At 36.8% G+C, this 17,753-nt stretch overlaps 1 protein-coding gene across 2 annotated transcripts in view; it reads left to right on the plus strand.

Moving 5' to 3' along the window:
- The window catches only part of PLEKHH2 (pleckstrin homology, MyTH4 and FERM domain containing H2), a 60,660-nt gene that overhangs the window by 21,071 nt on the left and 21,836 nt on the right, over positions 1-17,753 (plus strand). For both annotated transcript variants that reach the window (XM_074818035.1, XM_074818036.1), the window contains exons 4-16: positions 261-410; positions 857-940; positions 2,417-2,498; positions 4,635-4,817; positions 6,513-7,501; positions 8,495-8,570; positions 9,060-9,154; positions 9,786-9,930; positions 12,105-12,241; positions 13,334-13,444; positions 13,696-13,782; positions 14,298-14,456; positions 15,108-15,188. In XM_074818035.1, coding sequence (XP_074674136.1) covers positions 261-410; positions 857-940; positions 2,417-2,498; positions 4,635-4,817; positions 6,513-7,501; positions 8,495-8,570; positions 9,060-9,154; positions 9,786-9,930; positions 12,105-12,241; positions 13,334-13,444; positions 13,696-13,782; positions 14,298-14,456; positions 15,108-15,188 — 2,379 coding nt within the window. The remainder of the gene's footprint in view (positions 1-260; positions 411-856; positions 941-2,416; positions 2,499-4,634; positions 4,818-6,512; positions 7,502-8,494; positions 8,571-9,059; positions 9,155-9,785; positions 9,931-12,104; positions 12,242-13,333; positions 13,445-13,695; positions 13,783-14,297; positions 14,457-15,107; positions 15,189-17,753) is intronic.

Below are 17,753 nucleotides of genomic sequence, written 5' to 3' on the forward strand. Positions count from 1 at the left end.
GTGTGTTACAAACCTAAAGGCCTCTCACGGATACTAACAAAATCTGGTCTATCAGTGTTTTGCCAATCCTGTTGGTATTAGATGCATACAGAGACATAACAAACTGTGGAATTTCTTCTCAAGTAGGCTTCAGAACTTTGCAGGGTTATCTTGAATCTTAAGTGTGGGGGCAATTTTAACAGTTCATTTTGTGATTAAATTACTACCTTTAACTTGGAGTATTATGTTTCTTAAAGTCTTATGTTTGACCTTCCAAATAGGTGCAGGTCATGGAAGAAAAATTAAAAGCAGCTAATGTTCAAACGAGCGAATCAGAAACCAGGCTGTATAAGAGATGTCAAGATCTGGAGATCCTGATACAAGATAAAAATGACATAATACAAAAATTGGAGCAACAACTTGAGGAACAGGTTAGAATTAATGGTGTTACAAAAGATGAGCATCAATTCCATTCTTAATTATACAAAAGGAAAAGAAAAATTAAGACTGAGGACAGAAAAGTTTAGCATTATTTCTGTTGTTTGATTAAAGAGGTTCCCATTAGAAGTACATCATTTGAATAAGGTTTATTCACTTGCAAATTATGCTCTGGCTTCCTTTGAAAGAACATCTGACTTTTAAGAGGGGAAAGATGTTCTTCCTCTTTACTGTCTCCTCTGCTGAGCTTTCATTTTTCCTAGAGGAAAGAGGAACAGCAGCCTCTGTGAAGGGCCTATTCACAATTTTTTTAAAAATCACCATGTATTGCCCAAGAGACTGAATTACTTCAAGCAATCTTGGGATTTGTGTCTGAAGATAATACTCAGGCAGACTATAATACTCAGTGAAAAATACGCTTATGTCAATTTTTTTCCAGAAGCAAATAAGACTGCAAGAAGCAAAAATCATAGAAGAAAAAGCAGCTAAAATAAAAGAGTGGGTGACAGTCAAGCTCCATGAGGTATAACTCTTGCTACAATACTTATACAGAAAATATAATGGTGTGACTGGATATCCCTTAGGCTTTTTGACTGTTAAATGGCATTGTGCCATAGTAAAAAAAAATGCTTCCTAGTTTCATTGATCTATATAGTTATTTGCTTGAAAGAGGAAAAGCAAAAACAACAGCACAGAAGGCAGGGTATCCATGTCACTGAAATTCTGATGTCTAATTTGTCTTTATGGAGAGAGGGCCCAGAACTAGTCTCTGGAAGGTCTACTTATCTCCACTAATTGAGAGAGATTAGCTGGCAAACTGAGCTTGCTCAAGCAGATGCCTAAAGTGTGAATAATCCCCAGAAAGCCGACCAAGTCTGTTGAGGCCTGGCAGAAAAAAGGACTTGATCATTTTTTATTTTCCAATGCCCGCAGTACTCTTAGTCATGAATAGTTTCAGGGCCACAGGCTCTACTCTCTAAAGAGACCAGTTGTTTCCCTTATTTCTCTGCTGTGGTGAGATAACCATGTCTTGCCTTGCCTAAGGCTGCCAGTTTTGGTGTGCAGCTGTGCTTTCTCCTCATTATGTGTATTGAATTAAAATTGCCTGTAAAAGCTAAAACCCTACTCTGTTGTGAATAACTGGAAATTATACTCACTCCAGTTGAAAAACAATTAAATTATTATTATTAAAGTAGGATTCTAGAAGTAACATTTACTATTAGTCTGCGAGGGGAGTTTTCAAAATAATTTAATAAAAATGCAGTTAAGTTTAGCTAAAATTATCTTGAAAAAGTTTGGACAAAATCAAATGTGACTCAAACTATTTACTTAGTTTGAAACATGGAGAATCTCAAGCTAGTTTCACAGAGGTAGCTAGGTGTCACCCAATGGGAAGTGGGATTGCTGGCTCCCCTCTTTGTGATATCAGATACTCAGATTCAGATCTTCTCTTTGCCTAATTTGGAGCAGGAGTTTGAAGCAACATCTTTTAACTCCTGGTAGTGGGCTACAGTAGTGGGTTGCTGGGACTTTTCTTCCTGTAGAGGGTCTGGTCTGTGTAAAGTTTTTCAGTACCTATTTTTTCAGTCTCTGCTGTGGGATGGCAGAGGCATTAGCACCATCATTCCCTCTAATTCCTCTGCTTGCTTTTGGGTTTGCCAAGTGGCACAAAAGTTTGTAATTCTAGCCCTCTGCTTTTATTAAAAATGACAATGTAGATTTCTTTTTTCTCAGTTATTACGGCTTTTTAAAGCAGTCTTGGGTTTGCTTGGTTGGGGGAGTGATTTTAACAGAAGTTGAGCAAATAATCATTGCAGGGAATTTCAGTGTTCAGAATAAACAAATGCCTAGACTGGCATTAGGAGAAATAGCAGAGAGGAGCTTAGCATTTGAACTAGCTTTATCCTTAGATAAACAGAAATTCAGAGGAAATCTAAATGACATAATGACTGTAAAAATTGTTCCACCAATGGATGAGATTACATTTTTATGCTTTTAGTTAGAGGTGGAAAATCAGAACCTTCGCTTGATCAACCAAAAGCAAACCAAAGAGATGAAAACAGTACAATCTAAACTGCAAGGTAAATGTACAAATCTTTTTAAAACTCTTTATATATGGCATACTTCTTTCTATTCCCTATTAATTTGTGCACCCACATATTTGAAATATTCTGTGAAATCACAAAGATTTCACTTAGTATGAATTGACATCAGAGTGACTGTACATGAAGGTGTTAGGTGCGGGAAATACAGACATGCAGATGATCACACAGTGATTAAGCAATGCCTCTTTTAATATGGTGGACAAGCCTTTTATAATGCAGGTGAAAATCACAAGATACAATCACATGGTACAATTCTTTCTGATTGGACAGTTAGCTTTGCACATGCTCCTTAAGCTCTCTTCTGATTGGTTGAGAACTGCCACATCGACATTGTACAAACTTCTCTGCTCAGATCAACACCCTGAAGTTGTTTAACTTCCTGGGTTCTTCCTCATTCTTCCAGGGTCATCTCCTCGTCACATCCTCGCCGAAGCTGAGGCTTTGCCAGTCTTGCTCATATGCAGGATTGCTCACGCGTCCGTTTTCTCGCAGGGACTCCTTCCGAATCCCCACAGTTAGGCAAGCAAGAATTTAATTTAATAACACGCAGCCAAACCACACCTGGTTTTTGTTGGGTGAATGGGTATCTCTGTTACTCAAGAGGCTCTGCAATTAGTAAGATTTGACTGGATTTATGTCAGACCTTTGCTTTTTCTTCTTTATGGCATAGGTGGTCCTAGCACTGTTAAGGAATAGATTAATGTTAGTCTGCATCTGCTTTTTCTAGCAAATGCTCAGCTGGGAATCAAAATTCTGATCAAATTTTTTTAATTACTACATTTGACTACAGTGATCCAAAACCTTAACAGCCACAGTATCACCAGGTTCCTCTCCAAGTAGAAATAGTTAATTTAAAAACTATAAAATGTAAATATGGGAAAGAGAAATGTTCCCTCCAAAGAACATTATTTTGCATCAGTCAGAGTTGAATTTTATTTGCCACCGTGTTGCCTGTTCACTAACTGTCTTAAGTCTCTCTGAAGGTTCTCACAGCCCTCTCCATACTTGATTGACCTGACAACTTACTATCATCTGAAAATCTTACTTTGCTACCTAGCCCTCATTTCTTGATAATGTATCCCATGTATATATGTACATACACAGATATTTAGAAATGTGTATATGTGTGTCTACACACGTAATATGCATAATATCTGAAAATATAAATATTTACAAAACACACAATATGAAGCTTTTAAAGTAAGATACACTTCTCTGTTAATGAGGAAGCTGGATTGTTTTGGTTTTTGCTCTTTTTTGATCAGTAGCAATTCTGTATACTTCAGCACTTAAAAGCTATAGTCATCCTCTTCTGAAAGATCTATGGAAAGGCTTTTTGAGACACTAAGAATTTGTCAACTGGTTTTCAACACACATTTACTGATATGCTCAAAAATACTAAGAAATTTATTAGCATTTGCCATGTCCCTGCTTGTAACAGGCTATAAATTATGATCATGTGGTACTGTTTTAAACAGTTTACAGATATGGATAAAGGCCTTTTGTTCCTGGATCTGCCACAGAACTTTTTATAAACAGGGATGGACAGCATTATTTCCTATCAGTTTCTGGCAAAAAACTGTCCCTAAGGACAGATTTTATATTCTCAGGCAGTTACTCATTTTATGCTTTTACCTTGTCTTGAAGTCCTCCATATAGCACCTATTACAGCTTCTCTTAATATTTTTATCTGAAGGGAAGTCCACCACATATTTTAATACTATTGCTCTACAGTCTTTCCCATACTGTATGTCCTAAACCAATCCATAAGTTTCATTTCAGTCAGCAGAATAAAATCAGGTATTTCCACTAGGTTTTCATTCTGTATTAAGTGCATGTTTTATATCTTATAGCTGTGAAATTGTTAAAAGAGACTTTTTTTTTCTTTCTATACTAAAAAATCGATCTTTAAGAACTAAAAATGTAGCTCTGCGTTTCTTTTGATATGGGGAGATATCAGGTAGATTTTTATTCCTATAATAAAGTCTTTATTATCTTTTTGCTAAATTTTAATTCTCTTAAAACCCCCTAGCTTTACACTGGAAGTAAAGAGACCAGTAGCATAGCTTGCTGATCTCATTAACACAAGATTTCTGAATTACTGTTCTTCAGAAGCTACGGGCAAGAAATCTCTTACTTCAACACAAAAACCTGGAGAGTGTCAGCGACTAAGCAGTTTGACTTTTGGATGCTTTTCAAATAGAGCAAGAAGTCCTCAACCATCTCCTAAGTTTGAAGAAATAAGCAAGTCTTCATCTAAAGAGTCAGACTACACTGAAGGCAAAAACATGCTAGGTACTTAGTCATCAATACTATATACACCAATTTATTCTGACACAGGTGGAAAACTAAATTTCACAACTCTGTCAGTGTATCCAAATCAGCTGTTTTTCAAGTACATAGCAGTACTCTCTCCATCTTTAATGCTAGTCTCTTTTACTAGGAAGAAATCCTGTTGAGCACTAGAGTCTCTATAATACCACTGATACATTGTTTGGTGCTTCAGCTGCAAAGGAAAGAATATTTTGTGGCCCTGGTTTAAGGCTGCCAGTCCCCCAGCGAGGACTGTTATGTTTTTATGCCTGTGTAGAGTCTCACCCAAGTCCAGTTTCTGGGTATTTCTTCTGTGCTATCACTGGTGTCCCAGTGTTAGTTTTATGCCCCAACTCAACGAGATCAACTCAGTAATCTTTCATTAGTATGATCAAGGTCAGAAAAACCAGAAGAGTCTCAGGCACCTTTTCACACCGTTGTTTCCTATCCAAAGAAGTAGAAGGCTCCCTGAGCAGTTCATTCAAATTTCCCCGACAAGCCCTGAAGTCTGGTAATGCCAGCAAACTGGTATGCTCTTATGCTATTATAAGCACAAGCAAGTCCATTGCAGTTTGGTACTTCCTTTAGGCATTGAAAAGCTCAGGAAGGAGCCTGTTTCTCTGGTCCTTAATTTGAGTCCCACGGTGCTATTTATGACCTCAGCATTTTCTCCACCGTTAATCATGGTACCCAAAATTGCAAGTTGAGGTCTGTAGAAAATCAGAAACTGAAATGGATCCTATTAATATTTTGTATATTTATATTACACCAAATTCATTATAAAGGTGGATATGTATTATTATTTCCGTTTTTATAGATGAGAGAATTGAAGCAAGAATTTTTTTTCAAGAGAAAGGATAAGAAATAGAACCTTAGGCTTGCCTAGATGGAAACAAACCAACTTTTGTGACTTCTTTACTTTAATGGAGACTAAGTAAAATCCTTGGCGTATCTACCCCACTTTAACTTCATACAGCTATTTAACTTTCCCAAGTGTCTGTGCAGAAAAGCCCTACTTCTTGCACATAGGCCTCACTGAAATGCTGCAAGCTATAGCTCTCTCTTGCGAAGCCAGGTAAAAGAGAACAGCAGAAGCAAAGCTATTTTTAATACAGCGTCTTTCCCTAAGCATTTTTCATGAGCCTGTCCTGTGTATCTTCAGCACTCACCACTGAGAATGAAGTAATAGCTTGCAGAAGAAATTTCTGTGTATAAACACAGAAATGTTCAGAATACTTGATTTGTTAATGTAAATCTTTTCTGACAAGCTTTTATTAAACTTTAATTTTCCTTAGACTTCATAAAGCAGCTAAATTTATAGGCCCTCTTAAGTCTCTGGGGTTTTGGGGGTTTTGTTTGTTTGTTTTCATACATATGTGGTTTACATTAAAGTATGGCTCCTCTGATTATCTTTACATTTATTGCCATTTTTCGTTTGGCTAGAACTTTGAGTAATGTCTGTTACAGTTTTTTGTCAAACATCATTGCAACTTCAGTTGCACTCAAGAATTTATAAAATTTTTCTTAAGGTTTATTATTTGAAATATTAAAAAACTTAAATATGCTTATGCATTTGAAGTTAATACCTACTTACTATTTGCAGATATGATGACAAAATCGTTTAGCAGTCAGGTTTACTAAAGTAAGTTTCTCATGTTCATTATATTTCTCCTCTAGAGAAGGATATCCTGGAAACTACCTTTGCTGGTCCTGCACATGAGACCAATAAAGGTCAGAAGACATTGCAACAAAGTTCCTCTGGATCAGAGCAGAACAAAAATGTGAGAACAAGCTGTTCATCCAAAGATATAGACAGCGACATGTCAAAGAACTCCTGTACTACTGGGAGTGACTGGAGCTCAGACGAGGATGGAGGAGACAATAAAGGACTGAAATACAGGTGTGCATCAACTCTTTCAAGCCACACGTCTGAAGAGAATGCAAGGTACAGTAGAGTGGGAAGTGAAATGTATTTGACAGCATCTGATGACAGTAGCTCTTTATTTGAAGAAGAGAGTTTTGGTGTTCAGAGGACTCAGCACAAGAAGTTACACTCCTGGCAGCAAGGGTCACAAAGAAAATGCCAGAACAATCCAGGTGGAAAGTGCAACTCTGACTTCACAAGTAAAAAGAAAGACCAAGATAGTTCTTCAGATGAACTGAGTAAGAAATTTCAGTCTCAGAGACTAGATTATTCATCCTCATCCAGTGAGGCAAATACCCCAAGTCCAATCTTAACCCCTGCTTTGACACCCAAACACCCAATTCTAGCAACTTCTTCAGGTTCTCAGTGCACAACACCATCAGATTCTTCCTCAAATTTGCCACCTCCAAAGTTACGGACACCTAATGTGTTTAGTATAAATTCAGCATTAGCAAAGAAACACCTAAGCCAGCCCCAGCTGAGTTCTGATAGAATGTTTGGTAGAAATAGAAATGCCATAAGCATGATACGTCCGTGGAGACCTCAGGAGACAGACATTGATCTGGTGGATGGAGAAGATACTGATATTTTAGAGAAAATGGAGATTGGCCGTCATGAAGGAGTGTTTACCTATGACTGCACTGAAGCACAAAATGATGAAGCCCAGGAATCTTGTGATACAACAAAAAAGGGTGCTAGCAACAAACCTCCAACCCCTCCATTACATCGATTTCCTTCCTGGGTAAGTCAAATTACAGATATTTTTCCTATTGGTGAAACTAAATCATTTTCATGCATCTGTTATGATTTTTGTTGCCTCTACCTGTCTTACTCTCTGGTGACGAGATAGGGTGTTACCTTAATTGGAACTAAGATGACAAAATCAGGAGCAAGTTTGATTTGAGGCACAGTATTTCTGCTGTTGAAAAACATAGTCACTATTTTTGTTGATAAGTCCAATTTTTTTCATGTCACAGCTAAGTTACATATGTCCTTTTGAGTGTATCAAAGGAGGTAATGCTTGTGACGGCATTTATTTATCTTAACACCAACAGAGCCTAAGAGTGCTGGTGTCAGTGCCTTTGCTCTAACCATTGTACCACTCACAATCTAGACAATTAAGTCGACAGAAGACAACTACAGACTGAAGAAGTTATTGCTCACATTTCCAAGTAAAATTTTAAAGCCATCAGTCAGAGATTTAAAATAGATATTAATGTCTTACACAAAATCCAAAATTAACTGTGTCAAGACTCACTGATTCTATAGTTCCATGGAGATTATGAATGATTCAGAGATCAATAATGCATTAATGTAATAGCTTCTCTATGTATATATTTTAGTGCATATTTTTTCATTATAGATTTTCTTATTGTGGCCTTTTAACACAAAACAGTTGAAAAGTTGCCTCCTAATGGCATTTCTCTGTTCTTAACATACAATCTTCCATCAAAACATATTCTCACTATAGGTTTTTTGGCCCCTGATAATAGTATTTTTAAAAATAAGTTACTTACAGGGCAAGCATTGTGTGAAAAAAGGTTTTAACAGACTGTGGATATGAATATAAAACAAGAATGCATTTTTCAGCTGCTACTGATGATCCCATTTTATCAACCTTTTTATCACATTGTTGCACTGACTCAAAGACTAGGAGGCTGTGGGGAGGCTAAACAGAAGAAAAGTAATTGTTGTGTTTTAATTATCTACCATCAAATCCATTCTGCTTGTATAGGAAAGCAGAATTTATGCTGTAGCCAAATCTGGTTTAAGGATGTCTGAAGCTTTCACCATGGAATCTCTTAACAAAAGTAAGTGGTTTAGCTGTTCATTGTCTCATCAACAAAAATGCTCTTCTTACGGTGATTTGTAAGGAAGGACAAAATGTCTCATGTTCCTCTAAGATATTTTTATGAAGATTCAGTTATCTGCTGTTGGAAACCTAGAAGATCATTGGTTATCTTCCCATTGTCTTCTACTACCTTGCCTCTTGCCTTTGTGCTGAATTTGTACTTTGTTCACCCCAGTTTTCATTGCAATTCATTTTGAAGATTCTATACCAGGTACCAAGGTAAGAGATTATACTTCCAATTTAAAAAGGGTTAGTGGTCATGACTACAATTTATTTATGCTCCTTAAGACCACTGTAAATTTCAAAAAGCTATAAATCTCAATCCCAAAACAGTTCAGGAGGTAGTTTGCTTTTTATAGCAGTTATACAATGCAAAAAATTACATTTGAATTTGGTTAATTGAGGGGTAAATGAGGAAGGTCATTTATAATATATGTTGCTTTTTTAGGTGCTGTTTCACTAACTTCATACTCCATATCTGGATTATATACATCTCTGATATATAAGAACATGACCACTCCTGTCTACACCACTTTGAAAGGGGTAACTATTACTGTTCAAAGGAAATTTTAAAATATCATTAGGCTTCACATCCAGGAACCTGCTATTTCACATTTGATTCTACCATGCCAAATATGTCATAAGATGCTGTTTAGAGATCACAGAACCCCAGAAGTAATGGAAATGTCAAATAGCTGGAAAAAAAAATACTGCTGCTTATAAAACGTTACTAGCCCGAGTCAGTTGTTAGGTTTCTTGCTGATTTTTTCCAAAGGCTTGTTAATTATTAAACAGAGCCACATGGTATTCAGTGCCATAATTAAAAGTGTGTGTATATGTAGAAATGTCTTTGTGTCGGTGCCAAAGTTGTTTATAGTCAGATAGCCAGCAGTAGCTAGTCACAGCATTGTTTGTTTTCTGGCAGCCTTTTGTGATTTGGAAAGACCCATGCCTTGAGCTACCTCAGGTTTCTGTTCTAAAGTGTGGGGGTGGTTGAGTATACAGAGGGGAGAGGGAATTCAGTTTTATGTTAATATCTGTGTGCCAAAACTCACAAGCCAAGTAAGAACAGATTTGAATGTTATGAAGCCAGCAGAGCTCAGCCACAGTATGAAGGAAATGACTGATACCCTTTATGCAAGGTATCAAAGAATGTTTGTGTTAATTTCTGCAGAAAGCAACTCAAATAAGCAACAGCCCATTTATAGATGAGTCATCAGGATCTGAGGAAGAAGACAGCTCTCGGTCCAGCTCAAGAACTTCTGAGTCTGATTCTCGAAGCAGAAGTGGTCCAGGTAGTCCTCGGGCTATGAAACGAGGTGAGCAAAAACTGTAAGAACAAGTAACTAGGCAGTTTATATGATCTTCTTAGAAACTGATTTCTTCCTTAAACAGCATGGACATCTTAAATCTACACTTTTATCTCAGCTGTCAAAGCCTAGGTCTACTATTCAAGCATGTTACGCATGGCTTTCTTTTTATTGCTGTTACTAGAGATGTCTTTTTAAGGCATTAATCTAGTAGCTGGCTGTTGTCTTGAGGGTGACTTGTACATTTGAAGCAAGAAGCTCTATTCTATCTATAGTCCATCATGCCAAGGACTTCGTGTGACCTTAATTGTAGGTAGGTAAAAAGGACATAGAGAAAGTAATTGCCATCAGAAAAAAACCCAGATATATTCAAGTTTATAAAACAAAGTAACAGTTTCATGTGATCAGAAAGCAGGTGGAAAACAGAGTATTTGTTTCTGTCATCTCATGCAATAAAGGACTCCTTTCATTTTTACAGTGATTGTCTCAAGGTCCTGTGCAAAGATTTAGTTAAAACGCTTGAATCCAGTAATGTTCTGTCTTTCGTGAAAGACAAATCTCACAGCTCTAGGTAACTGTGTGTCTTTCATCTGCAGAATTAAAATAATATGCTTCATAACATTGAAAGATATAACACTTCCTTATGGGGTGACAGTATGGGTGTTATATCCCTGTGAGTATTTCTTCACTGGGTAAACCAAGGGAGACTAAAGTCTAAGATCCCAGTGAGCCCAGGTGTTAAGATCCTTCATTATACATTGCTTTAGAAATGCAAAATAACATCATTCAATAGTCTCTGTTACACATGTTAAAATCACAGTTAGCAGGAGCTCCACTCAGTCACACTTGAGCAAGTAGATAGAGCCACTGGTCCACTAGTTTTCCAGTGCCAGCCACACATGACATCGAGTCCTGTTTCTAGCGATGTAGTTACAGTTTTGCTACATTAATGTGAAAAGGACCCCATAGTTTGTGCTTCCCAGCGGCTCCATCTTGCTGACCGAGAATCAGTGCCACAGCTGCAGATGCATCTCATGTTACATGCTTACGCAACAGGAAAGGTACATTAGCTAATTTAATAGCTGGTTTCACCTACAATTTATATCTGTGTCTGTAAAGTGGAATCATTCCTTTTGTTTGTGCTTTCTTCTCGGAAAATAGTCCTTGTATTGTTTCATGCATGAAAACCTTTCTTAACCACAAAACACATATGTACATATCTTTGTTGATCACATTGCTTAAAAATCTAGGCAGTCATAAATTTCACGAGGCACATAATTATCTGGCTGCGTATTTGTTATTAAAGATCCTACATGAGAAGAGAAGAACCCACTCTGAAAGCCCAGGTGGCTTACCAAAGCAATCAGTGAGAAAAGCTTTTTTTTAAAAAATAGAATTGGCAAATGAGTTTGGAAATTAATGAAACAAAGGAAACAAGGCATCTTCTTTTCAATCTTGGAGAGTAACCTTTTGGAGTAGAACACTAGTCATTACAAAAGGACATGTTCACATGTTTGAAAATAATTATTTCTATGTTGAATAAGGGAGGAGTTGGAATTTTTATTGCTGATTCCCTAGAATCGAAAACAGGGTGCATTTTTTTTCAGCATTAAAGCTAATAAACTCTAAAAATATTCCGGAAATCTGGAATTCGGATTTTTAGAAAACCTCAGCATAAAAATTCATCCTAACTGCAAAATACAGTCAGTCACCTACAGCTTCAACATATAGCAGATCTTGAGCATAGCTTCTTAGTACACAAGCAGTTGCATGACAAATCCAGATACTAGAGCAAATGATAGAAAGGGGAAGGGGAAAGTTGGTTAGTTTAATTAAAGATCCTGTAGTTGTTTCCTAGCGAATGAGTATGATGCATGGCACTCCCTCCTTAAAAAAGCTGTACTAATATAACAGAAGGTGATAATATATAGAAGACATCTGTTGTTTCATTCACAAGTGACTTAAACTCTGTTTAATGAAGAAAATGAGATTCAGGTATTAGCACTATGCTAATAGTTCGATATGCTGATATTTTAAAAAATGCTTAGTTCCTGATGGATTTATGCTGATACTTGTGTTTGCCTGCAGATTCTACTCAGATATTCTTTCTGCATGGATATTCTGATCTCATTTGTTTCTAATGTAATAAAATATAAAGAAACATCTTTCTTCTTTTAACACAGGTGTGTCTCTGTCTTCTGTGACCTCAGAAAGTGACTATGCTATTCCTCCAGATGCATATTCAGTAGATACAGACTATTCAGAGCCGGAGCAGAAACTTCCTAAGACTTCTTCCTCATCAAGTGATAATGGAAAAAATGTGAGTACTGAAGTTCTGTGAAGAAGTGTACCTGTGGTGCTCTGTGTATATTTATGTTCAAAGCTGCTACCAAATCTCTATATTCAGTCCTGGTGACTCACAGACTGCCTTATGAGTACAAATAGCAAAATATACCAACAATAAATTAGCCATATAAGGCTATAATGATTGAAGGGAAGTGGAGGATAATTTTGGGCTTTCTATATAATGAATGGAAATAGGTAGACAACTCCAGAAGATAATTCAAAGCACTTAAGATTTTCCTTTCTTGGAACCTGTCCTGGTATCAGATTGCATATGAAATACTAAAATCAGCTTTAAATTATTATTTGAATATTCAGGCAAATAGAAGGTCATTCCACTGAAGGAGTTGGAGGCATCAGTAGAGAGCTATGTACAGTAATACATTTCTATAGTTTTCTCATACAGGGAAAGCTATGGATCAGGGAAATCGTAAGTAGAGCAGTATGTGAGGACAGGTCAAAGAAACCAAACCATTATGTGGTACTGGTCTTCTGTCTCCAGAAGTTTTTTAATGGCCTGTGTTAGTAGTTAGTGTCTTAACATACAAGTGGATTGACAGCCTGGTGGTGAAGACAATTTAAGCTTTCTTCACAGAGCAAAACTGTGAACTCTGTTCCACAGGCGTACACACTGAAAGTATGTCTGTGCTGAACTCTGAATTACAGTCCTCTATGTCTGGTCTGTAGGTTAGGCCCTGAAATTGGGAAGAAAATATATATTTACATTGTATTAATTTTGTTCCTTGTATAATACAAATAATTAGAAAGTAAACTCAGGAATCATCCCATTCTTCATTCTTTTGTATAGTTCTGGGCAAATCACTTACTCTCCTTCATGTACTATAACTGTAAGTAGGGATATTAATTAGTTATCCCATGTGCATGGCATTTGTCTTGATGCTTGTAAAAACTTTGTCGTTGGACTAAAAGTCTCAAGTTCTGTAATTATTATTTAGCATGCTTGTAAGTCATTAAAATATCTTTGTGTGTGTGTATTTATACATATCTCTGATGGGTATAAGTATATATGTGTACCTAACTACTGTTTATCTAACTTCTAAATAATCAGGAACCTTTGGAAAAATCTGGATATCTGTTAAAAATGGGTGGTAAAGTAAAGACCTGGAAACGACGGTGGTTTGTGCTTAAAGGAGGTGAATTACTATACTACAAATCTCCAGTAAGTACATGTAACGTATCTGCTATTTAATATTAGATTGTTTTTACTGAGAATCTAGAGCTGCTAGAAGGAAATAAATGCATTCCTGGTGTCTGAGCTGTTAGGGATTGATTCAGGACTCAGTTCCGCAAGAGGTGTACAAGGTACTCAATGTCTAACTAGGAAGTATTTCTCAAGATTAATGTTTAAATGAGTTCTGTAATTATTTGTTGGTAGATTTAAAATGTTCCTTTTCCATTCTTTCCATACAGAGTGATGTAATTCGAAAACCTCAAGGTCAAATTGAGCTAAATGCATCTAGCCACATTGAAAGGGGTGATGGAAAACAAACAATTCAGGTGCCTGCTTTTCTCATCTGTGTTTCAGCGGGTATTTATTCCCTCCATCCCCAAAACCGACCACTTGTTCCAGTCCCTGTTGCACTGGAAGTCCAAGTGTGGAGTTAGAATTAATCAGTGCCCTTTGATTGGAACCAAAGAATCATTTCAGTTACAGAAACTATAAAAAGGCCTATATGTAGTCTTGTTTGTATTGCTACAAAGGTCAGATCATCACGTATGAGATATAAAAAAGAGAGTAGTCTTGGGGCCAGCCATTAGGATTGAGACAAGTTGTTTGTCTGAAAGGAGATAAATTGAGTTTTCTCAGCTCTGCTGTCCTGGAACTTTTCAGATGAAGCCTTAGAAAGTCTGCTCTGCCTGGTCACTGAATGTTTCGTTAATTGAAAGTACTTTGGGGTAAATAAACCCCCAAAGTTGTGAAACTACATTGGGTAGTATGTGTTACAACCCCCACACTGTGGGGTCGAATGTATAACGTTCTTAAAGCTCAAGACTCTTCTGTTACTACATAGCTGACCACAGAAAAACGAACATACTACCTGACCGCAGATTCTCCCAACATCTTAGAAGAATGGATCAAAGTACTACAGAATGTTCTTAAAATACAGGCTGCCAGCCCTCTTTTCATACAGTCTGAAATCAAGCCAACCGTGAAAGGATTACTTACAAAGGTAGGAACACTTTTCTTCCCCCAATCTGCTTTATTCCATATTTCTTAAGAATAATATCTACGTGAAAATGGCCCTACAATAAAATAAATACAAGCAAAACAGACATATATTTGCTTTTGCAGTACTTTACAATGTGAACAATCCAGAAGGACTACCAACTCACCCACTTTGGGCAATATTTTTCTTCTGGCTGCTTGATTTGATTTGGCTTTTCTTTTTGCCTTTTTAATTCATTAGTTCCTGTGTTGAGTTCTTCATTTGCACTTCAGTGATATCCTAATGCAGCATATGTTTCAGTAGCTAATTGACATACCTTATTTCAGTGGAGTGCTCTCTTTTTCTGTATTACTCACTGGGACAGATCATTTCGAGATAATAATAATACCGTATAAAAGGAATTTTTCTCTTTTAATTCTTCCATTCCAAAGCTAAATGAAAAACTCACATTGGCCTTACTAGGCTTTAGACAAGCACCTAATGCTTTAGTTCATATGCCCTTAATAGAGTTATGCAATTTTAATTATTTGTCTAGTAATGTGGAAAGGAATTTCAACCAAAACGTTTATTCCCAACATCACCAAGTTCAGAGATGGTGAAATGTAGTCTGTATTTCTCTGGCTTGTGCTTGTTCCTAATGTTCTTTAATTTCAGGTGAAACATGGATATTCCAAAAGAGTTTGGTGTACCCTAGTTGGAAAAATTCTGTATTATTTCCGTAATCAAGAAGACAAGGTAGGTCCCTTGCTTTTTTCCTCAGTGAATGGAAGATAACATATTGAAGTAGAATTTAAACAGTAAGTTACAGATTTATTAAGGTACAATATGCCCCATTTATCTTGATTACCAAACATTTAGACTTCATGTCAACTTGGAAGGTTCCTATCTAATAGACAGTAATCCAGGACATGCCTATTGGTCTCCTTCTCCTACGGGACATGATATATATTCTGCATCTTCTTATCCCTAGACAAAGGGACCCGTCATTTAATTCTGGAAGCTGACCCTTTCTAATGTATGTTTGCAGTGGGCAGTGACTGCAAGTTTCAAGAAATTAAATGTTGTTTTTATCCCTCAACTGACTTACAAATCCTGTTCTTTGGTATGTCACTGTACCTCCATGGTGCTGCAAGAAAGGAGAAAAAAAAAAAAAAGCCTAGAAGAATGCTGAGTTTTCTGCTTTGCAGATGTGTATCTGTGGAGGGGATCTTTTCCCATTCCCCATCAAGATTATGGAAAAGGAGCTCACTGTCTACAACTGATGAGGTGGACAGAAGCAGAGATGGAGGATGGCAAAAAAAAGGGATGAGAAAATTATTTCTAAAACCTAGGGAAAATACTGTTTAAGGAAGAAAAGGGATCCAATCAGCTTTAAGTTAACTTCCCAACATCCCATGTCCTGTAAGACACAAGAAGCTAAGAAAGAGCAAGACATGGCTCTTCCACATTGGGCCTGATCTTTAGTTCTCTACCCACACTTCTGAATATTGTTGGTCCTATTTCCAGTCATACGTACCTGCAAAGACAGGACAAAGGACACTTCCTAGTCATACTTTTCACCTGTCCTTTTGCTCCCAAGGCATTGCATGTTGTCATCAAGAAACATCTTTTTAATGGAGGTGGGTCAGGAATGAGATTTTGGAAACTTCTATGAGAATTCTTGTCAATACCGCTGAGGTTATGAATATTTTGATTCATATCCTTATTACCTAGCTCTACCAAAAAGACTGCTGATGCTTGGCAAAATGGTAACAGTCCACTGAGCCATTATAACAAACAGTTCAAAAAAATATAGAAAATCTCATTTGTTACCTAATCTAACCAGTCACACTGGATCCAGTAATTCATAGTCTTTGTATAAGGCTAGTCATTCCCTTTGTTATCTTTTCCTTTTTAGCCATTTTTAAACATTCAACTAAACCTTACTTCTAGAACTGTATGAATAAGATAGCAGTGACCATCCATCAAAATATTCTATTTTAATTACTCTTTAAAAAAGTGTAATACAGAGCTAGGTGGTCAAATGACTAGCGTATTAATATCTAGCTCATCTTACAGAGACATTAAAGTTAACTTTCATTTTCTCCTATGAGGAAATCTGTGTTTAAAGTTTCTGAATTTACACATTTTTACCATTGAAGATTTTGGGGTCTTAGCATGCCCTTTAGAAGCATCTAAGAATTTTGCTGTATTCTTGTGAATATTTCCCTCCCATTTGGAACAAGTTTTGCTGCCCTTTTAAAGCAAAATTGAAACTAATTTGCTAGCTTGTAATGGAATAAGAAATTAGCTTTTGTAAGCGGAATATGTATGAAAGGTTTCCCAAAGCTAGTTCATTTCTAACGTTCAACAATTTGCTAATTAAAAACATGTTTGCTGTAGCTGACAGTGTCTGTGTGGAAACAAATTACACAATCTGCAGTGGTTAATACAGTAATGGAGTCCATTTAAGTGGCCTTCTTTCAAAATGGAATTCAAATTAAAAAGTCAGCCAACTGTGTTTTAGTTAAACTTGGTGAATAAATCCGTCTTGACTATTTGTATGTGAAATGGCACCTCTTGATTCTCAAAATCTTATCTTGTTCAAAAAGTTGAATGCTTCGGAAGCACCACAGAAAATGCAAATCGCCACATGTGTCTTTAATCCTTACTAGTGAGAGCACTGCAATAAAGAGCCACCACTATGTGATGTTTTCTTCAAAATGATTATTAACAGCTCACTTAATCAAATCACTATTCAAGAAGCCCACCCTAGATTGAGTCAAACTTGCCAGCTACTCTCCAGTATGGTATTTTCAATTTTTAACAACAGTATTATTGAGAATCCTCATTTGCTTTTCACTGGTGTTGATATTTCAAGACAATTTACTTCAGGCTTACACTTGAATGTGGCACATTACTGTACTGTAGTTACTGTAGTGCCCAACTATCTTTTTACCAAAGGGAAACAAACATCCCTCTCTTTCTGCTGAATCACTAAGCATTGCTGGACATCACGAACAACACAGAAACAGTAGCCAAGGCTTCTTCACTGCACCATTAAATAACACTCTTGTACATCGTTATGTCTGAACAACTGGAGAAAGAGCAGTGGTGCTGTGGGAAGAGAGGTAGCTTTGCATAAAGTAGCCAGCAAGGACTGTCATCCTCTGTCAGTCCTATCACCAGTTGTGAAGATTGCATGCTGTATTTGTGTCATTGTGGCTTCCTGTTGATAACAATTATGAAATAATTACTTCTGTGTAGATTTCCTTTTGAATGGCTTTTCATATAAAATATTTCCTGATGAATGATCGTAAC

This window comes from Strix aluco, chromosome 3, assembly GCF_031877795.1.
Source record: "Strix aluco isolate bStrAlu1 chromosome 3, bStrAlu1.hap1, whole genome shotgun sequence".
Lineage (NCBI taxonomy): Eukaryota > Metazoa > Chordata > Aves > Strigiformes > Strigidae > Strix > Strix aluco.